Source organism: Neoarius graeffei, chromosome 5 (genome assembly GCF_027579695.1).
Source record: "Neoarius graeffei isolate fNeoGra1 chromosome 5, fNeoGra1.pri, whole genome shotgun sequence".
NCBI lineage: Eukaryota > Metazoa > Chordata > Actinopteri > Siluriformes > Ariidae > Neoarius > Neoarius graeffei.
The window spans coordinates 4,748,807-4,770,454 of NC_083573.1; the positions used below are offsets into that span (position 1 = coordinate 4,748,807).

The 21,648-nt window shown below is 44.8% G+C and overlaps 2 protein-coding genes across 9 annotated transcripts in view; both read left to right on the forward strand.

Moving 5' to 3' along the window:
• The window catches only part of grnb (granulin b), a 28,522-nt gene extending 18,839 nt beyond the window's left edge, over window positions 1-9,683 (forward strand). For all 4 annotated transcript variants that reach the window (XM_060920996.1, XM_060920997.1, XM_060920998.1 and 1 more), the window contains 9 exons: window positions 215-306; window positions 382-529; window positions 647-744; window positions 821-1,063; window positions 1,445-1,687; window positions 1,780-2,052; window positions 4,090-4,338; window positions 4,446-4,673; window positions 7,147-9,683. In XM_060920996.1, coding sequence (XP_060776979.1) covers window positions 215-306; window positions 382-529; window positions 647-744; window positions 821-1,063; window positions 1,445-1,687; window positions 1,780-2,052; window positions 4,090-4,338; window positions 4,446-4,673; window positions 7,147-7,257 — 1,685 coding nt within the window. In that variant the 3' untranslated portion in view covers window positions 7,258-9,683. The remainder of the gene's footprint in view (window positions 1-214; window positions 307-381; window positions 530-646; window positions 745-820; window positions 1,064-1,444; window positions 1,688-1,779; window positions 2,053-4,089; window positions 4,339-4,445; window positions 4,674-7,146) is intronic.
• A 91-nt stretch (window positions 9,684-9,774) lies between these two features.
• LOC132886403 (mitogen-activated protein kinase kinase kinase 14) lies at window positions 9,775-21,341 on the forward strand. Of its 5 annotated transcripts, none has more exons than XM_060920990.1 (14): window positions 9,775-10,218; window positions 12,774-12,880; window positions 13,145-14,682; window positions 14,799-14,933; window positions 16,139-16,268; window positions 16,391-16,519; window positions 16,646-16,750; window positions 16,833-16,996; window positions 17,091-17,241; window positions 17,322-17,897; window positions 19,509-19,603; window positions 19,689-19,812; window positions 20,067-20,173; window positions 20,276-21,341. In XM_060920990.1, exons 1-14 carry the CDS (start codon window positions 10,124-10,126, stop codon window positions 20,480-20,482), a joined length of 3,663 nt encoding a protein of 1,220 aa, XP_060776973.1. In that variant the 5' UTR covers window positions 9,775-10,123; the 3' UTR covers window positions 20,483-21,341. The 5 variants fall into 5 exon arrangements, with proteins under 5 accessions (XP_060776973.1, XP_060776975.1, XP_060776976.1 ...); XM_060920992.1 differs by having other exon boundaries at window positions 17,325-17,897; XM_060920993.1 differs by having other exon boundaries at window positions 14,808-14,933.
• The last annotated feature ends 307 nt before the right edge of the window (window positions 21,342-21,648 follow it).

Sequence of the window (21,648 nt, forward strand, 5' to 3'; positions counted from 1 at the left end):
CAAAATGACAGCTCGTTTGGCCTGCTGGTGACGCTTGTCAAGAAATCTGATTTCCAAGACAAAACAAAAACCTGAAGCCTTTGATAGATACCTGCGGCTCCTGGACCCTGGCGATTAGGGTTTTTGGTTTCCAGAAGTTGGCAGGTCTGCAGAAACCTTTCGATTCCTACCTGTATTTGACTGCTTGCTTGTGTGTGTGTGTCTGTGTGTGAAGTGACTTGTCCAGATAAGGTGTCCATGTGCCCAGATGACACGACCTGCTGCAAACTAGAAAACGGGAGCTACGGCTGCTGCCCGATGCCAAACGTATGTCTTTTGAATGCTTATTTTATTTTAAAAAAAAAATGTAGATGTATAATTCTGTGGTCTTTTCTCTCGAAGGCCGTATGTTGTGAAGATCATGTGCACTGCTGTCCCGAAGGCACAACCTGCGACCTTGCACGCAGCACCTGCGTCTTGGACAATGAGCTCACAGGGATGGCTCGCGGCAAGGCCCCGCCCATTCTGCGCTTAAAATTGACGAGTAAAGGTGAAAAGCTTTGAACTTGAAAATTAGGTTAAATAAACACTTGGGGGGGGGGATCTTGCGAACAGAAGCGGGAACGGTCAGCTCAAGAAAATAATGGTGTGTGTGTGTGTGTGTTAGTGGACGTGGTGCCCTGTAACGAATCGGTAGCGTGTGCAACCGGCAACACCTGCTGTAAGAGACAAGACGGTCAGTGGAGCTGCTGTCCGCTGCCTGAGGTATCAAAAATCCAAATTTTAGTTTGTTTTTTTTTCAAAAGCAAGACGTCAATTTAATTTGTTTGTTTGGGTCCAGGCGGTGTGTTGTGAGGACCACATCCACTGCTGCCCTCATGGCACTGTGTGTGACCTGTCCAAGGGCACTTGTGATGACCCTCTTGACCTTTCGCTGTCCGTTCCCTTGGTGAAGAAAGTTCCCGCCTTCCCACATCTTTCGCAGCCTGCCAGTGAAAAATGTGACGAGTCGTTTTCATGCCCACAAGACACGACCTGCTGCAAGACGGCTTCCGGGTCGTGGGGATGCTGTCCTCTGCCACAGGTGGGCACACGTGTAGCCAGTGTTCTCAAAATGCAGCACGATGGCTGGCTTTTCGATCGTGAATAAAACGCTGTTATTGGAACCTAATCAACGACAGGGTGATGTGATGTGACGAAGCGGGGTTACTGTTCGCACCCGCACGTCCCGGAGCCTTAGTACGACAGAGACAGCAGTTTGGCAACAGTTATTTATTACTTTATGAAAGAATATGTACTTGTTACATTTCCTGTTATAGCAGCTATAAACATTTTGCTGGTGCCGACACTGGAGAGTGTTTCCATAAAAGTGAAACTCCCAGCTGTTGCTATGGAAACTATATTGATGGAGCAGCGCCGTAGCGTGATGGAGATGAAACCATGATTTCTTTGTCGCTCTCTACAGGCTGTGTGTTGTGAGGATCATCGACACTGCTGTCCCCACAACACAGTGTGTAACTTGGTGACCGAGACGTGTGACAGTGTCCTTGATGCGGGTGTCCGCTTGACCGTGCCCTGGGTGAGCAAGATGCCCGCTGTGGCCCTGGTGTCCGAGAACGAGCACTGTGACGAGACATCAGTGTGTCCGACCGGTACAACCTGCTGTAAAGAGAAATCAGGAGCTTGGGCCTGCTGCCTGCTGCCACGGGTTCTCTCTCTCTCTCACACACACACACGGAGTCTACTGTATGTAAGGATGCGTGAAATTATTCTCACACGTACACGTCCGTCTCCTTCTAGGCTGTTTGCTGTGAAGATCATGAGCACTGCTGTCCTCAGGGATACAAGTGTGACGTCGCTCATGAGTCCTGTGAACACCCTTCTCTACCCAGTGTGCCGTGGGTCAGAAAGCAGCCCGCGCTGAGGGTGACGCACAGCTCAAACCCCAGCGCGAACATGGAGTCGGGCTCGCAGCACGGACACAAGTGTGATGCGTGGACCAGCTGCCCCAAAGGCAACACCTGCTGCTACATGGCAAAACTCAGCAAATGGGGTTGCTGCCCTCTGCCACAGGTCTCTCTCTCTCATACACTAGTGCATCTCAAAATATTAGAATATTTCATTTCGAGTTTGAGTAAAACAGTATGAACACAGTGTATCTCTCGGTCTAGTTCAGTACACACAACCGCAATCATGGGGAAGACTGCTGACTTGACTGTTGTCCAGAAGATGATCACTGATGCCCTCCACAAGGAGGGTAAGCCACAAAAGGTCATTGCTGAAAAGGGTGGCTGAAAAGGTGCACAAGCAACAGGGACGGCCGCAGTTTTGAGAGGATTGTCAAGAAAAGTCGATTCAGGAACTTGGGAGAGCTTCACAAGGAGTGGACTGAGGCTGGTGTCAGTGTATCAAGACCCATCATGAACAGACAGCTTCAAGAAAGGGGATACAACTTTCGCATTCCTAATATTAAGCTACTCCTGAGCCAGAGACAATGTCAGAAGTGTCTTATCTGGGCTAAGGAGGAGAGAAAGAAATGGACTGTTGCTCAGTGGTCCAAAGTCCTCTTTTCAGATGAAAGTACATTTTGCGTTTAATTTGGAAATCACGGTTCTGGAGGAAGAGTGGAGAGGCACAGAATCCAAGGTGTTTGAAGCCCAGTGTGAAGTTTCCACAGTCTGTGATGATTTGGGGTGCCATGTCATCTGCTGGTGTTGGTCCACTGTATTTTATCAAGTCCAAAGTCAACACAGCCATCTACCAGGAGATTTTAGAACACTTCATGCTTCCATCTGCTGACGAGCTTTTTGGAGATGCTGATTTCCTTTTCCAGCAGGACTTAGCACCTGCCCACAGTGCCAAAACTACTACCAAATGGTTTGCTGACCATGATATTACTGTGTTTTGATTGGCCAGCCAACTTGCCTGACCTGAACCCCATAGAGAATCTATGGGGTATTTATTGTCAAGAGGGAGATGAGAAACACCCGACCCAAAAATACAGATACACTGAAGGCCACTATCAAAACAACCTGGGCTTCAATAACACCTCAGCAGTGCCACAGACTGATCACCTCCATGCCACACCGCACTGATACAGTAATTCATGGTAAAGGAGCCCCGACCAAGTACTGAGTGTATAAATGAATATACTTTTCAGAAGTTGGACATTTCTGTATTGTAAATCCTTTTTTTGATTTTTTTGATCTTAGGGAATATTCTAATAATTTGAGATACTGGATTTCTGATTTTCATGAGCTATAAGCCATAATCATCAAAATTAAAACAAAAAAGGCTTTAAATATTTCACTTTACATGTAATGAGTATAGAATATATGAAAGTTTACCTTTTGGAATTAAATTATGAAAAAAAGGAACTTTTTCATGGTATTCTAATTATTTGAGATGCACTAGTATATCACACGCGCGCGCACACACGTGATGTAGTTTCATATGTGACAGATTACTTGTTCTCATTATATTATATTCCAAATAGTCTCCTTTTTCTCAAATCATTCTTTGATTTTTTTTCTTTCCTTCAGTCTTTTTCTAATATTCTACTTTTTTTTCCCCTTGTTATTGTTCTTCACATATATATATTTTTTCCCCTCCTTCAGCCTTGTCTTGTTCTATTTCCTTTTTCCCCTTCTTTGTTTTCTAACTCATCCTGTCATTGGTTGAACATGAGCAGAGCCTGATCAGCCCCGGGTGGGTCACCTGAGTGAAGGTGTCTGGTGTTCAAATGACCCCAAGTTGCATCACGGGATGTACTGTGTACTCTCAAATCTTTTTCCTCGTTACACTATGATTACACGGTCGTCATCATCGTGGTTGGATTTCACTGAAGGGACCACAGTTCAAGATCCTTCATTTGAACTCTGCCAATTTGCACCCCAAGCTTTTTTTTTTTTTTTTCATCGATCCAAACTGTATCGTCTCTTGTGTTTCAATGAATGAATGAATGAATGAATGTTTTTGAGCATAGTCACTATATTAATACAACATTCCCACCTCAACATTTCCAGGCATGAAACCTTTTTTTCTTGAAACCATTTCCTTGGACGCATTAGATTCTGAGTGTCGGGTAAAAAACCCCTCGTCTGTCCGCAGGCTGTGTGTTGTGGGGACGGAGATCACTGCTGTCCCAGCGGATACACCTGCGATCAGGAGAAACCTGCCTGCGTCAAGGGAAACCTGCAGATCCCGTGGTTCACAAAGCAGCTGGCTGTGAGCACTCAGGGGTCAGAGGTCACGAGTAGCCTTGGGGATGTGAAGTGTGACGACACGACCAGATGTCCAGCGGGCACCACCTGCTGCAGATTAAACACAGGGACGTGGGGCTGCTGTCCACTGGTTCAGGTGTGTCTGGGCTGGGTTTCAATAACCACTCACTCACTCACTCACTGGGATGTGGATGGTAGACGTTTGAGCCCCGTTATGTACAATTTTTATTTTCTCCCTTGTAGGCGGTGTGTTGCGAGGACCACGAGCACTGCTGTCCTCATGAATACACCTGTGACCTGCAGAACAAAACCTGCATTAAATCTTCCAACACACGCACCGTTGCACTCACGCTCGTGAACGCGCACTCTGACCAAGACGAGGTGACGTGTGACGCGACAAGACGTTGCTCGAAGAGTCAGACCTGCTGTCGGATATCCGACGCTGAGTGGGCCTGCTGTCCATTTCACCAGGTAATGTTGGTTTGTTTTTGTTTTTTTACATTTCCGGGTTGTTGCCTTTTCTCTAATTTGGTTGGTCAGAATTTTCTTCCGTAACGGCCTATTCACAGGAATGCTCCACATGTGTACCTGTTGATGTGGTGAAATTTTTCATCAGGACATGTGTAATGCTCATTATTCTATCCACACTCACTGGATATGAGCAATCGTGCACTCTGATTGGCAACGACTAGGCTATCCGCTCATATACCGTGAGTCGAGAAAAACAAAACGGCGGAGCATGTTGCTGAACCAACCAAGGACGAAATAAAAACTCTACTCAAAAACAAAACCCCAAAAATGATCAAGTATTTAAAATCAACAAATGGCTAAAAGAGTCGTCTTGTCACTCTCACACACACACGTACCACCATTTCCTGTTCCACACTCCAGCCCAGTCGGGGGCAGTAATGCACTTTGAAATTGGTTTGCCAACCGGAAAAAAAAAGCCTAAAGAAGGAGAACTCCAAAAAATACAAAAACAAGTCAAAATATGGAATAAAAGTATTTGATGGTAAGAACATAATTCCCCCCCCCCCCCAAGTATTATTATAGTACAACCCCGATTCCAAAAAAGTTGGGACAAAGTATAAATTGTAAATGAAAACGGAATGCAATGATGTGGAAGTTTCAAAATTCCATATTTTATTCAGAATAGAACATAGATGACATATCAAATGTTTAAACTGAGAAAATGTATCATTTAAAGAGAAAAATTAGATTTTAAATTTCATGACGACAACACATCTCAAAGTTGGGACAAGGCCATGTTTCCCACTGTGAGACATCCCCTTTTCTCTTTACAACAGTCTGTAAACGTCTGGGGACTGAGGAGACAAGTTGCTCAAGTTTAGGGATAGGAATGTTAACCCATTCTTGTCTAATGTAGGATTCTAGTTGCTCGACTGTCTTAGGTCTTTTTTGTCGTATCTTCCGTTTTATGATGCGCCAAATGTTTTCTATGGGTGAAAGATCTGGACTGCAGGCTGGCCAGTTCAGTACCCGGACCCTTCTTCTACACAGCCATGATGCTGTAATTGATGCAGTATGTGGTTTGGCATTGTCATGTCGGAAAATGCAAGGTCTTCCCTGAAAGAGACGTCGTCTGGATGGGAGCATATGTTGCTCTAGAACCTGGATATACCTTTCAGCATTGATGGTGTCTTTCCAGATGTGTAAGCTGCCCATGCCACACGCACTAATGCAACCCCATACCATCAGAGATGCAGGCTTCTGAACTGAGCGCTGATAACAACTTGGGTCGTCCTTCTCCTCTTTAGTCCGAATGACACGGCGTCCCTGATTTCCATAAAGAACTTCAAATTTTGATTCGTCTGACCACAGAACAGTTTTCCACTTTGCCACAGTCCATTTTAAATGAGCCTTGGCCCAGAGAAGACGTCTGCGCTTCTGGATCGTGTTTAGATACGGCTTCTTCTTTGAACTATAGAGTTTTAGCTGGCAACGGCGGATGGCACGGTGAATTGTGTTCACAGATAATGTTCTCTGGAAATATTCCTGAGCCCATTTTGTGATTTCCAATACAGAAGCATGCCTGTATGTGATGCAGTGCCGTCTAAGGGCCCGAAGATCACGGGCACCCAGTATGGTTTTCCGGCCTTGACCCTTACGCACAGAGATTCTTCCAGATTCTCTGAATCTTTTGATGATATTATGCACTGTAGATGATGATATGTTCAAACTCTTTGCAATTTTACACTGTCGAACTCCTTTCTGATATTGCTCCACTATTTGTCGGTGCAGAATTAGGGGGATTGGTGATCCTCTTCCCATCTTTACTTCTGAGAGCCGCTGCCACTCCAAGATGCTCTTTTTATACCCAGTCATGTTAATGACCTATTGCCAATTGACCTAATGAGTTGCAATTTGGTCCTCCAGCTGTTCCTTTTTTGTACCTTTAACTTTTCCAGCCTCTTATTGCCCCTGTCCCAACTTTTTTTGAGATGTGTTGCTGTCATGAAATTTCAAAATGTCTCACTTCCGACATTTGATATGTTGTCTATGTTCTATTGTGAATACAATATCAGTTTTTGAGATTTGTAAATTATTGCATTCCGTTTTTATTTACAATTTGTACTTTGTCCCAGCTTTTTTGGAATCAGGGTTGTAAACCTCGATAGAGATGATGAGATGAGATAAAAATGCTCTGTCTGAAAATAGTGTGAAGGTGGATAGACTAAAAGTTATTCCACTCAATCTTGTCGTACATGGCTTCTAGCCGACTCTCCGCTATGCTACACGCCTTGTTGGCTATCAGCTGACGTACGACTCGATTTCGTGGAATAACTGTTCAATAGTTAAATAATTTACAGACGGCGTCTCCAGTGTCTGCACTTGAACAATCAGAGGTAACATTGTTTTCTGCCAATTTAATTTGATTGTTTATTTGTCCCCCCCCCTTCTATCCTTCTCTTTTATTCTCTAGGCGGTGTGTTGTAAGGACATGAAGCACTGTTGCCCCAAGGGATATACCTGTGACCCTGAACACCGTTGCACTAAAGCGTCTCCACTCACGTGGTGGGACAATTTGCTGTAGAGAAACGTCACACCAGGCTTTAGTTTAGAATGGCGCTCAAATCAGAATGAGGGACTACACTCCGACAGCATAGCTATGGGTTTTTTTAGGTTTTGGCTTTCTTTTTTTTTGTGATTGAGGAAGGCTGATGGCTCATTTGTGCTGTTTCCAGTCTCTAAAAAAAAAAAAACAACTGACCTTGAAATGATAACACTGATAGTTGTTTTTGTTTAGTTTATTCATATGCAAATTGTGCCGTTTAGTTTCCACATGCAACACCTGATTAAAACCTTTTCTGAACTTTGTCAGAGAAATTTTTACAGTTTTTCTTTCTTTTCTCCTCGGGTATGAAACAGATAGAAAAACTTCTTGTGCCATTTTTTTAAAAATGAAAACATGAAGTGTTGAGTCACTGAGACAGAACTGAATGTATTGCATATCTAAACTGCACAATCTTAATAGCCTTCAGTTCCCCAAGCACAAGCTGCAAGTCAGGAATAAAAATGCTCACGTTTGGAAAATTAGGAAGGCTTTATTTGCTGTGATACCATTTAAGTGTGATCGTGACTGGTCGATCTTCCCTGCCTGGGCAGTCCACTCTGCCCTACTCCTCCTCTGGATTATTGCTCTCCTGGCTGGCTCGCCAAATTTGTCATTAATTCGTTCCCTTCAAAGGAAAAGGCAACTTTTGTACAAAACCAGGTGTGTAATAGGAGAAAAACATGTACGTAATCAATTCCGTTAATTATTTCCATTATATATCGAACATGAAAAAATATTTTTAACTTTGAAATCATGAATTGACACAGAGGAGTCGAAGTTGGACGAGTCAGCCATTTTGAGATTGTGGGCAACTATAAACCAATCAGAATCTTTCGTTAATGCGCCTCCCTCTGATCTGTGACGTCATTGGGCCCATGAAAAGAGTGTTTACAAGCAGATCACTGTGATTCGGAGTCCCGGCGGGTGGCTTGTATTCGATTCGTTTATATCCCGACCTTATCAGCTGTCAGATTTATGTTCATGGACCCGGTAAGCTGGTAAATAAGATTTATTTATTTTTTTCTTTACCAAATTCTAACAGGCGGCACGGTGGTGTAGTGGTTAGCACTGTCGCCTCACAACAAGAAGGTCCTGGGTTCGAGCCCCAGGGCCGGCGAGGGCCTTTCTGTGTGGAGTTTGCATGTTCTCCCCGTGTCCGCGTGGGTTTCCTCCGGGTGCTCCGGTTTCCCCCACAGTCCAAAGACATGCAGGTTAGGTTAACTGGTGGCTCTAAATTGAGCGTAGGTGTGAATGTGAGTGTGAATGGTTGTCTGTGTCTATGTGTCAGCCCTGTGATGACCTGGCGACTTGTCCAGGGTGTACCCCGCCTTTCACCCGTAGTCAGCTGGGATAGGCTCCAGCTTGCCTGCAACCCTGTAGAAGGATAAAGCGGCTAGAGATGATGAGATGAGATGAGATGAGATGAGAAATTCTAACAGAAAACGAGAGCGCCCGAAAGGGAAAACCGAGCCGAGCCGCTTCACGCATGCGCAGTAGGCTTGGTAGGACAAATCCAAATAGGAGTCATTCAGGATTCAGCCATGTTTTTGCTCCGTGTTTTTACTCGACCAAAGTTCTACAGTATTATGAGCTTTAAGTTGCATAAATAAAACCATTTGGTGAAACTTTGAAGAAGCGATTGTACTGGTTTTTTACCTTATTACCATGAAGCACTGAAGAGTTATTTTCAGTGGTGGGCCGCATGACGTCACGCAGTAGATCAATATGGCGGAACGCATCTTCGCTGAGCTCAGCGCAAGCCCATATTATTAAAAGTTAAAAGATGCTGTTATGCGGTCTGTTCTTTCTCTATAAATTCCATGATCGATTACTTTATACATTTATCTATCTATTTGTGGTGATTTTGTACAAAAGTTGCCTTTTCCTTTAATCGTGGATAATAACCCAGAACCAAGCATGGCAAGCGCACCAGTTATGACACGTTATTACTACAAGTCATCCAAAGTTAGCTTGGGAGCTTTATTGATGAAGGAACACGAATGTTACTTTACCGTCCACTTTGGATATTTGATCATTATTTGCGACAGAATTCTTTGTGCACTTGGGAGATTTAAAATTTTTGCTTAATTTGTTAGATGGATTTGCCTTTTGATTGTGTGATAGAAAACGTGCTGCGTATTAAGATTTCGAAGGCCACGATCGCAACTCAAGCAAGTGTAGTTTTTAGAAACTAAGTTAGTTTTTTTTTTTCTTTTCATCCTCCCAAGTGGAATATCTGGCTTTGAGATAGGACTAAAATGTGATGTTTAACTTGCTTTTAGTGATATGTTATCTACATGGTTTAAATCAAGCATTGTTGGCTTCCCCCCCCCTTTTTTTGTTTTAATGGTTTTGTTTCTGATGAGACCTGTCAAGAATGTGGAAATAAACAGTTTGAAATTTGATTTTTCAAAATTTTTCTTTGACTGTTTTGGTAAACAGAAACCCTGGGTGATGTGCTGTGATGCGTGTCGACTGCTGATTGGTGTGCGAGGGGAGTTACAAAACCCGGCGGCATGCGTGTCATGTCGCTGAGGATGGATGGAATATCTGGGGCTGGCTTTAACAAGCCCCTTGGGGGACGAGATAATGGACAAAGAGCGAATGATGGATAAATCTAGAAAGCATAGAAAAATAGCATGATATAGAACAGCGATATTAAATAGAAAATAGAGTTGTTTTGGACTTGTTTATGAATAAGTATGTCAGCATACGGTAAAGTTCAGCTGACTCATAGTATCCTGGTGTTTGTGAGCCAGTGGGATTAGGTTCCACAAGGACTGCGTGGGTGTGTGTGTGTGTATTTCTTGCTCTTCTCTTGCTCACGAACACACTTTCAGAGTGAATGAACTGTGAGAAGAGTGACTCTTCAAACACTTTTTCATGTTGCGATAACTCAAGGAGAAGGAACCAAGCTAAACAAATGGGCTCTTTACACCGGTACGTATGGAATATTATAAATTAAAAAAAAAAAATCTAAGAATGTGTAGTGCAAATTTGATGAAATATGTAACTTGTCAAGCATGTAATACCTTTTTGTGTGTGACAGATAAGGAATGGGGATATCTGCTAAATTAAAAAAAAAAATTACATGATGTTTGTGCAACTAATAAACATAAATACACCATTCTATGCTTTAAAAAAAGTTGTGTTAAATTCTGACTCGTGAAATCATATCGAACCTGTTTATGCTGATGAGAACGTACAAGTCCTTGAAGTGCTGTTAATTTGGACAGTCTGCTGGGAGATGGGGTTGAACTTCAAAGCATGGCGAGTCGCTCAGGAGTGTGTGAGAGGTGCAGGAAGATTACGGAGGAAAGAGTGACTACGTTGGAAACCGAAAGAGTGACTGAAGCAGCTGAGGCACAAGCTGCTGCTTGCACCAAAATGTCTTTGCTATTTATACCACAGCTCTCATCCCACTATCTGCTCATTCACTCCTACATACTCCCTCTCTGTCTCTCGCACACACAGAGTCATGAGTATTACTATTGCACATAAAAATGCTCGTGTTCATTATATTTATATCTAGCACGCTCAAAGTACTCCTACGTTCACGTGGAACGTTCACACCTTCAAGTTATACCAATGACATTTGTATAAAATGCTCTCACATTAAGCATTTCTTATTAGTTACGTGAAAATTTGCGTCGTAGTTTTAGCCTTTGTTTACGTGAAATGCTTTTAAATTTATTAATTTAGCGCCTCACGTTCGCTATGTTTTCACATTCGGTAGTTTTCTCTCAGGTGGTGTGGTGTAGTGGTTAGCGCTGTCGCCTCACAGCAAGAAGGTCCTGGGTTCGAGCCCAGCGCCCGGCGAGGGCCTTTCTGTGCGGAGTTTGCATGTTGTCCGCGTGGGTTTCCTCCAGGTGCTCCGGTTTCCCCCACAGTCCAAAGACATGCAGGTTAGGTTAACTGGTGACTCTAAATTGAGCGTAGGTGTGAATGTGAGTGTGAATGGTTGTCTGTGTCTATGTGTCAGCCCTGTGATGACCTGGCCACTTGTCCAGGGTGTACCCTGCCTCTCGCCCGTGGTCAGCTGGGATAGGCTCCAGCTTGCCTGCGACCCTGTACGGTACAGGATAATTGGCAATGGGCAGATGGATTTTGTCCTTCACAAATTTGTGTAAAATCCTCTTGCATTTGCAAGTTTTTACCTCGTTTGAATCATGCTTTTGCATTTATTTTTAGCCCACATTTGCATCAGACACACATACATGACTTGTACCCCATGTCCACATAAAAAGCTCTTGCATTTGCAAGTTTTACCCACGTTTGCAAAAATCCCATTCTCATCTCATTATCTCTAGCCGCTTTATCCTGTTCTACAGGGTCGCAGGCAAGCTGGAGCCTATCCCAGCTGACTACGGGCGAAAGGCGGGGTACACCCTGGACAAGTCGCCAGGTCATCACAGGGCTGACACATAGACACAGACAACCATTCACACTCACATTCACACCTACGGTCAATTTAGAGTCACCAGTTAACCTAACCTGCATGTCTTTGGACTGTGGGGGAAACCCACGCGGACACGGGGAGAACATGCAAACTCCACACAGAAAGGCCCTCGCCGGCCCCGGGGCTCGAACCCAGGACCTTCTTGCTGTGAGGCGACAGCGCTAACCACTACACCACCGTGCCGCCCCGTTTGCAAAAATATCCCTCGCAATTGTTAATCAGACCTTAAATTTGTCCAAAACGTCCTTGCATCTGCTAGTTTTAGTTCACGTTTTCAGAAGATGCACTTGCATTTTACGAGAGCCATGGGCTCATAGTTAGAGAAGCAGCTTTGGGATCAAAAGGTCGCCAGTTTGATTCCCTGGACCAGCAGGGATGGCTGAAGTGCCCTTGAGCTAGACACCTAACCCCCAACTGCTCATGTCAGAGTCCTGTTGTACGGCGCTCTGGATAAGTCAAAGTCCCTCCCGTGCCAGGACCTGATCTTCCCAGGCAGTCTCCTGTCCCAGTACTAACCATGCCTTGAAGGCACGTTGGGTGGCACCGATCTCTGTTTTTGTAGCCCTTGGCCTCTCACCTACTATATTGTGAGGGTTACAGTGGGGGGCATGTCTTCTGGTAACCACGAGTGTTTGATTCCCCACTCGCATCCGTATTGCAGCTTTGCCAGATGGCAGTAGGTACCATTTTTTGATGGTCTTTGGTATGACCCAACCACGAGTAGAACTTGCAATCTCCCGGTCGAGAGGTGGACACACAAACCACTAGGCCACTGGGTGTCTGCTTAATGTCTGCATTTCGCTAATCACCCACACTTGCATTAAATGCTCTCCTGTTTGCAAGGCTTTGATATTTGCATAAAATGTTCACAATTGCTGGTTTCTCCACCAATAATTTTATCTCACAATCTCATAAAATGCTCTCGCACTCAATAAGTGGTAAACTGATAAAGACGGGAGCTGTTTGTGTGTGAGAGGTAAATATAATGTCCGACACGTGTCTCACCTCTTTCCTTCTCTTTCTCTTTTTTACTTAGTAATGAAGAGGACGACGAGTCCTTAACCAAGATGGAATCCGCATCTCGAATGCAGAAAAGTATTGAGGAGGATGCTGGAATTACAACTGTGATTGCCCAGGCACAGGGTATGGAGAAAGGAGGGGGGTGGGAAAGAGGTGTGGCTAGAGGTGGAGAACTGGGTATTGAAGTGCCAGGTGTGGTTATGAACGTTAAAGCCGAACTAAAAAGTAGGTGCATTTTCAGCCATGCTACTTTCAGAGCTGCTGTTCTTGAAAATCGATCAGCACCTTCTGACCAGCCGGAATCAAGAATTCAACAGCATGTGCAACAAATCTACAACTATTTATAAATAGAAATGTTGTTCATTGTGAATATTTGCTCTGTTGCAGCTGAGCAGTGTCAAGAATTCTGTCCATCCAGTGTAAAACATGGCAGACTTCAACCCCAACGTGTGGCTCTTTCCCGTAGAAAGCACCCAAAAACGTTCAGGGAAGGGGCAAGGAAGCAAAACAAGCACTCTGCATTTAGGCGGCCACTCTGGGGGAGTGCTGCAAGAAAGAAGTGTCGACAGATGGAAGAGGAGAGACAGACCCCCATTGAGAAACCTTACAGCAGTGTAGGGAGCCACAGGTTTGAAGTGAGCTGCTGCTCCGATATTTACACCAGCGTCGGAGGAACTCCAGAGCTCAGTTCTCAGCCTGAATCCATGTACATTTATGCTGAAAGCATCAAAGGTTGTGACACTTCCTGTTCTAGCGTCTCTCAAGACTGGGGCTTGTTTTGCCTTTATAAAGAGGTCAAGAAAACCTGCGGCATCCTGCAAGACCCCAGATCGGAGACTGCAAAAATAGGCAGCAGCATAGAAGCTTTGTTGGGATCCGATTCTTCCTGCGACGGCGAGTCCGTCAGAGGTTACTGTGACTCGGATTCAAGCTGCGTCAATGCAGACTGGGAACGGAGCTTTGACTCTGATGATGACTCGTGCAACTTGGTCTACAGCTTTGCCGAAGCACAGTGGGGCTCCGCTTCATCATGTTCCGGCTCTGCTGCCTCTGGTTACATCACTGACTATGATTTGGAATCCTCGTTCTCCACCACAGAACAATATAGCAGCTCTGCTTTTGGCAGCCGTTTTGAGGCAGGACACCATGACTTGTCAGCTGGTCGTTTTGATGCAGGACACTGTGACTCAGCAGTTAACCAATTTGAGGCAAGGGACTGTGACGCAGCAATTGCCCATTTTGAGGGAGGATACCATGACTTGCCAGTGAGCCATTTCAAGTCAGGACACCTTAACCTGCCAGTTGGGCATTTTGAGGCAGGACACTGGGGTCTCCCCATTGGCCATTTCGAAGCAGGACATTATGACTCACGAGTCAGCCATTTTCTTCCATGTGGGGTCTCTCTAGGGGGCCATTTTGAGCCAGGATACTTTGAGTCAACAGTTGATCGTTTTGAGGCAAGACACTGTGACTCTCCAGTCAGCCATTTTCGTGCATGTGGGGCATCTCTAGGGGGTCGTTTTGAGGCAGGACATCATAACTCGCCAGTCAGGCATTTTGAGGCAGGGTGCCGTGACTTGCCTGTTGGCCATTTTGACGCAGGATACTTTGACTCAACAGTTGATCGTCCCGAGGCAAAACATTGTGACTCGCCAGACACCCATTTTGATGAGGCTTCCTGTGACCTGTACGATGCTTTTCCTGAGAGTAGTGATGCAGTTAGTTCCAGTAACAAAGCACATCACTCCTTTTTAAATTTGAAGGACTATTCTGAACTAACTTGGAGGAAACTACGGGGTGTCGTGACCCATCCTGATCGCGATTGCGTCGCACCATTTTTCCATGAGATGATGAAAGAGACGGCGCATGATCGAAATCAAGAAGGAGTAAAGATAAACAAAGGCTTTCTTTTCCATCCACAAAGGGTAAAAACTTGCAAATCGTTTTTTAAAAGAATATTTAATATTTGTGTGGAACCTTCCAGAAATATTCTTTACAATGAAATAATCGGCGATTAATTCACAATGTTAATATCTCTCAGTTTTTACAGGCGAAAAACTCTGAATATCGGGAAGGCCAGGAATATTCCGTGCTTCGCCATGTCCAGAATGGATCGTATGGAGATGTGTTCAGCGTCCGAGACAAACAAACTGGGTTTACATGTGCCGCCAAAAGGGTAAGATCTCCATAACACTGAAACTGGATGGGTTTTTTTTTTGTCCTATTCCAGCACTCCTCAAGATTCAAAATTCAAAGATTTTTATTGTCAGTTCACTATATATCCGGGATATATAGGAGAATCGAAATGCTGTTTCTCTCTCACCTTACTTTTAAAATCAGATAAAAATATTTATATGAAAGAAAAACAAAAATATAGGTAAAAATACACTAAAATCAAACGATGTACAAAATAGCAGTCGTGCAAATACAGTACAATAAATGTAACGGAGAAGGTGCTTAGAAGAGCAGCTTATGAGTTGTATATGAACAGTAGTGCAAATAAGCAATAGCAGCAGATACAACAGTAATGCAAATGATTGTAGTGTGATGTGCAAACGGATGAGAGAGAATTTCTTGTGTAAATGAATGTGTTACAGACCAGGGGCAGGGGGTAGGTAGTGGACAGAGTTCAGCATCCTGACAGCCTGGTGGATGAAGCTGTTTAGCAGTCTTGTGGAGCGGGCCCGGAGGCTCCGGTACCTTTTCCCTGAGGGCAGGAGGCTGAAGAGTGAGTGTGAAGGGTGTCACCAGCGATGCTGATGGCTCTGCGGGTGAGACGGGAGTGATAGATGTCCGTAAGGGAGGGCTGAGGGGTACCGATGATCTTGCTGGCCGTGTTCACTATGCGCTGCAGAGTCTTCCGGCAGGAGGCATTGCAGCCTCCGTACCACGCAGCGATGCAGCCAGTGAGGGCACTCTCAATGGTGCCCCTGTCAAATGAGCACATGATGGGGGGTGGGACTCGTGCAGTCCTCAGTTTGCGGAGGAAGTAGAGGCGAGTTTGAGCCGCCTTGGCCAGCAATGCGGTGTTATTGGACCAGGAGAGGTCCTCAGTGATGTGCACCCCTAGGAATTTGGTGCTGCTCACCCTCTCCACTGCAGCACCGTCGATGGTCAGAGGGGGATGCTGTGAGTGACCTCTCCTGAAGTCGACTACAATCTCTTTGGTCTTCCCCACGTCCAGGGAACTCCTTGTCATATTATTACACCAAAGAGCTCAATTCTGATTGGTTGGCAAACTGCTGTGCTGTAAGAGAAACAAAATGCTCCAGAATGTGCTGTTATTGGAAAATAAACTTTGGGGTTATTCTCAGTATTGTTGGTTATTTTCCAAGAACAGCATGCCATGGAGTGTTTTGTTCCTTTGATATGCATCTACAGATTCCTCTAAGCAGTTTCAGCTGGAAGGAAGTGGAAACGTGGAGCAGGTTGGACTCGCCGCGTGTCCTTCAGCTCTACGGGGCTGTACAAGAAGGCCTCAATGTCATCCTGTTCATGGACCTTAAAACAGGTACATTTGGAGTCAAGTCCTTATAAGTGGCACCAGAACCACAGAGTCATGTTTTATGAGCCATAGAAAGACATTCAGGCATCAAACCTCATCAAGCAATCCCTGGAACACCCTCTTTTCAGGCTCGTTGGCACAGTTCCTCAAAGCAATAGGGCGTTTTCCTGAAGAATTGGCTCTTTATTATCACTGTCAGGTGCTGCAAGCTCTGGAACATCTGCACAGCAGAAAGGTGATTCACCTGGATGTTAAAGGTGAGCGTTCCACATGATGATACCAGAACCGATTGAGTTTTAAAGGAATATTAAAGCTGCAATATCGTGGATATTGTTCAAGGAGTGTGTGTGCATCTATTTGTGTGTGTGTGTGTGTGTGTGTAGTGGACAATGTTTTGCTTTCGAAGGACAAGAGAGAGTGTTTCCTGTGTGATTTTGGATTATCTGAGATGCTGGACTGGACCGGATACAGCACCAAGACCTTCAGAGGTAACACGTGCTCACGCATGCTGAAACTGCATGCCAAAGCAAGTCACAGTACTCTGCATGTGTCGGTGTTTGAACCTTTTAGGTAACGGTCTGCGTGGCACCGAGAGCCACATGTCTCCCGAGGTGGCTCGAGGAGATCCTCGCTCAGACAAAGCGGACGTCTGGAGCAGCTGTTGTATGTTACTGCACATGCTCAGTGGCCATCAGCCATGGACACGCTACTACACACACCCGCTCTGCCTCAAAGTAAGAGTCCCCCACCAACATAACTGATCAGAAATTAGACAGTGTTTCTTGAATTTACGTCTCTTTGAGTTGATTCTTCGCAAATGTCATACAGATCGTGAGTGAGCCAGCCCCTCTGTGGGAGATCCCTTCTGGCTGTGACCCCTTGACCTGTGATGTCATCAGAGGGGGACTGGTCAAGGAGCCGGGAGAGAGAGACTCAGCCAGGGAGCTACTGGAGAAAAGCAAGAGAGCTCTGCGAACAGGTTGGTAGTGTTTTGAGATGTGGTTACCAGGTTGATGCTGCTCCTCGGACTTTATGGGTTGGATCTTCGTGTGTGTGTAGTAGGTGGCCCTTTGGACAGGATCAAATCGGCCACACAGACTCTGCCCCAGCCTCAGATCTGCCCACCAATGCCATCACCCAGTGTCTTCACTCAACCTCCAATGGCCCCACCCCCTGTTTCCAATTCAACATCCCCTCCTCAGGACGAGCTCTCTCCTCCCAGAATTCAGTGGGTCAGCGGGTGGAGAGAACGAGCAGCCGAAGAGGACGGGACAGATTCAGAAGACGCGTACGAGGACAGCTATGGAGGGATGGACAGGACTGAAAGATGGATGGAGAGGTACTGGGGATTGAGAAACGAATACACATTTACCGAAGACGAGAACATCACTGAAGAGCTGAAGTACTCATCAGAAGGACGACAGAGAGAAAGGGCAGCCGGAGAGAAGAGGACTGAAGAAGAAGGAGAGAGCGATGAAGAGATGGAGAGCGATTTGGGGAGTTTGAGGGAGCTGGGCAGCGAGGATGAATGGGAGCCGTTTCACCGCATGCAGATCCTCTACGGTTCGAAACGGCAACCTGGTGGAGATGAAGGGTCAGAAACGGAGGAAGAGCGTGCGCCCTCTATCATGACAAGTGAGTTAAACCTGAACAACTTGCTGAGTTGTGCTTTTAAAAGCAGCGTTCACTTCCTTTGCGCCATTTCTGCAGTGTTGGTGCGATGACCAAGACCAAGAATTTCTATAGTGAGAAAAGAACAAAAAGCATCTTGAGATTCCTTTACAGTAGTCGACTGGGAGGCAGTTGTTCAACTCGACAAGAACAATTGTCGATATGTTACTCCTGTATTTCACCACCTTGACAAAAAAGGTCCTCACAAATCTTGTCACGATGATCAAAGTCCTCCTCCTTCCCGTGTCAGGACCTGGTCTTCCCAGGCAGCCTCCCATCCCAGTACTAACCAGGCTCTTAAGGCGCGTTGGGTGGTGCCAATCTCTGCTTCTGTAGCCTTCAGCCTCTCGCCTATTGACCCTTCCCACTCACGTGACCTTCGTAAACGCGACCGCCATTTTGGACATGAAGTGGACTTCGGTTCGAATCGGTTTGAATGCGAGGAAGACGACAAACGAAAAACATAAAAGAAAAAGGAGCGAGATGCAGAAAACACCTAACACACATTTAAGTATCCGTTGTAAAGACGTGAAACTCGTCGAGTGACGAGTGTGTTCATTGATAAGCTAACACAATCTAAAAGTAGACATACCATCACACTGCCCTGGCGCTGTGTACAGTTTACCTTCTATGGTTTGTGCACTCACTATTTGCCATTACTTTCTCCGACCGTTCTTACAGATTACAGGGAACGGCCTGGATTTAAGAGACAAATACATGTTCCTCTTGTTTTGAACACTTATTTGTAGGACATTACCTCTGATCTGTCCTACAGTCTACCAACAGCAAAGGAACACAACGTTAGCTAATGTCGTTAGCTAATAGCTACTACAGAAGAACAAAGAGGTTACAATGGGTTATTTTAACCTATTTGGTTACACACTCACCGCCACAAAATGTTAACAGCAATGTAATGCCTTTTCTGGCTAATTTTATTCGTCTTACCTCCAACAAAGTGGTCACTACACAAGCGTTGGTATGCCGAGGGCTGCCAATCTTTCCTGTTAATGGCCGCTATCCATCTTCTCCGTTGGTCAGCATCTGTCGGGATCCGATAAAATGATAAACCTTGCCTTGTGTGTTGATGGTTACTACATCCAGGTGCACAACAATATAATGGCATGATGGAAGTCTTGCTGAAAGTAAAAACTTTCTTTGATGGCTATATTCCTTTCGATGCTTCGCCGTCGTTCCTCGTTGTTGGCTGTGATAGACTACTGGTAGTTCATGTCCAAAATGGCAGCTGCATTTGTCGTGACGTCACGTGGGATGGGTCAATACAGCTAGGGTTACGGTGGGGGCTGGTCCTCTGGCAACCGTGAGAGTTTGACTCCCCAATCGCATCTGTATTGCAGCGTGCCTTGCCAGGAGGTACCATTTTTATGATGGTCTTTGGTATGATCCGACCGCGAGTAGAACCCGTGATCTCCTGATCAAGAGGTGGACACGCTAACCACGAGACCAGCTCACGATGTGTCACGATGATAGATGACTATTTAATGACAGGACTGGAATGTTCTTGAAGTTCTTGTTGTGTTTCAGAGATTATTTGTTTTGATGTTTTTGTCTCAACAGGTTTAAATCACGTTAACATGTACAAGCGAAACTCCAGATTAACGCTCACCTGCCATCGCAGCGTCTGCACTTCTGAAGCTGAGCTGACTGACAAGGTGCACTTCTGAGGTTGCCAGGTGTCCTCTGTGTGTCTGTCTCTCTAACTTGGCACATCTGAATCCTTTTCGTTCTTCTTTCAAGGGTTCCGATTGGTCGGATGACTTGAGCTCGGGTGTGTTCTCCGACAGCAACCTTGCAGACAATCGGAGCTTCAATGTGGATTGGTCCGTCTCCACCAACCAGCCGCCTTCTTGCAGCTTTGAAGGTACTGAGGTTGATCAGGGAATGATCAAGACAAAGGATTTTCTCTAGTTTTTAAAAAGTAACAAGACAAAAGCTGTCTTAAAGTTTAGTTGGGTTAATTTTCGATTAAATACAAAACAGAACGTTCGGAATTTCTATGCGGGTCATGCTTTGGACATGTACAAACCCTCGAGATTGTATGGTCTGTTGATTTCCAAAATGACAAAGGCTTCATGAAACCAAACTTTTAATGAATATGACTGTGTTTGCGTGTAGGCCTTGGAGTGGATATCTGGGTGGAGGATGTGAGTGGGGATACGTTTAGGATCAGAGAGAGATTAAGGGTGAAGCTGAGTCACGTTGCTATAGGTATAAGTGGACAGGTAAGCGGTCTGATTTGAACGGAATGTAAATTCATCTAATCCATTTAAATTGCTATGAAATAAGTGAACAAATCACAAGGCTTAATATGGCATCTCCATAAGGTCTCCATGAGAGTGTTCAGTTTAGCAACGCTGGACGGGAAGCTCGTCTCCCCTGACACCGAGGTTCTGGAGTCGCGTATGTGGCTGCTGTGTGTCCCTGCTCCAGACAACAGCACCAACTGGACCTGGAGGATCCGAGACGGCAAAATGGAGACTCAAGACACTGCTGGACTGCAATCGGACACCTGCTCCACTCTCACAGCCTGAAGATGATGGACACGACATTCCCTTTCTTCAGTTATGTGCTGATTTTTTTTTTTTTTTGAAATGGTGACTGAAATTAAAGTGCTGATTAAAATGTTTGGAAAATTGAAACATTTTTAAGTTCCTTTTTTTCCACGGAGCAAATATGTACCAAAGACTTGTTAAATTTATTGATGCTCGAAAAGGAAGGGGTTTATAATTTGTAGCGCCCTCTGGTGCTTGTCGTGGGAATTGCAATTTCTCACATGCCTTTCCTTTCTCCTCTGACCCTGATCCTGTTTTATTCGGGGTTATGCTTTGAAAGAAAAGAGGTGGAGCTAAGCAGCTGTATTATTGCTGAGGGTGGAGCTTTTTTCTGGGCCGGAAACATGCAACTTTTGATTCAAAAGATATTACAGAGTATTGTATTGCACGATTGTATTTTACATCTGATGAATTGATGCCTCTTTGAGATATGATTATGACAAGTCGAGAATCACTTTTTAATCTTACAAACCTCATCTTTAATTTGTTAGATGAGGGCCATGTGACTGTTGTGAGTTATCCATCTTTGAAATTGGTATTTCGTAAGGTGGAGTCGCTCCTAATATCCAGGTACTTTGAAAAGGCTTTGCTGTGACACAGGTATTTTGTGCACTGGTTCAGTTCTCACTGACTGCTGATTTGGATTTTATGTTGCCGTAGTACAAGCCTTTTTTTTTGTACAAATAAGTCGTCCTAATGTCCGTTGTCCAGAATTTATGATAAAGCCCATTTTTAAAAGAATGATGTATAATCACTGATGAAAATGACTATAAATTTGTATCATGAAGTATATTTCACACGAGAGACTCAATAACTAAAAGAATAAATGAACAAACAAACAAGCAAAAAAAACCCCATTCAGTCTGAATTTATAAAGTGTAAATTGTTCAAAATGCTCTGTTGAATACTATTCCAAAGATTGAAGGGTGAGCTATGACCGACTGTTTTATATCTCGAGAATCATTCACAACTCAGTTCAAGATGTACTTTACTCTGCCGGAGATCAGCGAGAAATAGCCAAGACTGAAACCGTTCTGGTCGGAAAACATTCCACAAATGAGGAATGAAGAAGACGGCTTGAATAACACCGACATCAGCTCTAACTTTCTTTTTGTGTTAACTCACTGAAACTTTGATGCTTCAAC

Bases quoted from the DNA above. Each gene is read 5' to 3' on its own strand.
- LOC132886403 (XM_060920990.1), top strand. From the start codon at position 10,124: ATGAACTGTGAGAAGAGTGACTCTTCAAACACTTTTTCATGTTGCGAT. The intron at 12,881-13,144 runs GTATGGAGAAAG...GCTCTGTTGCAG, and splicing joins TGTGATTGCCCAGGCACAGG to CTGAGCAGTGTCAAGAATTC. The intron at 16,751-16,832 runs GTAACACGTGCT...TGAACCTTTTAG, and splicing joins CAGCACCAAGACCTTCAGAG to GTAACGGTCTGCGTGGCACC.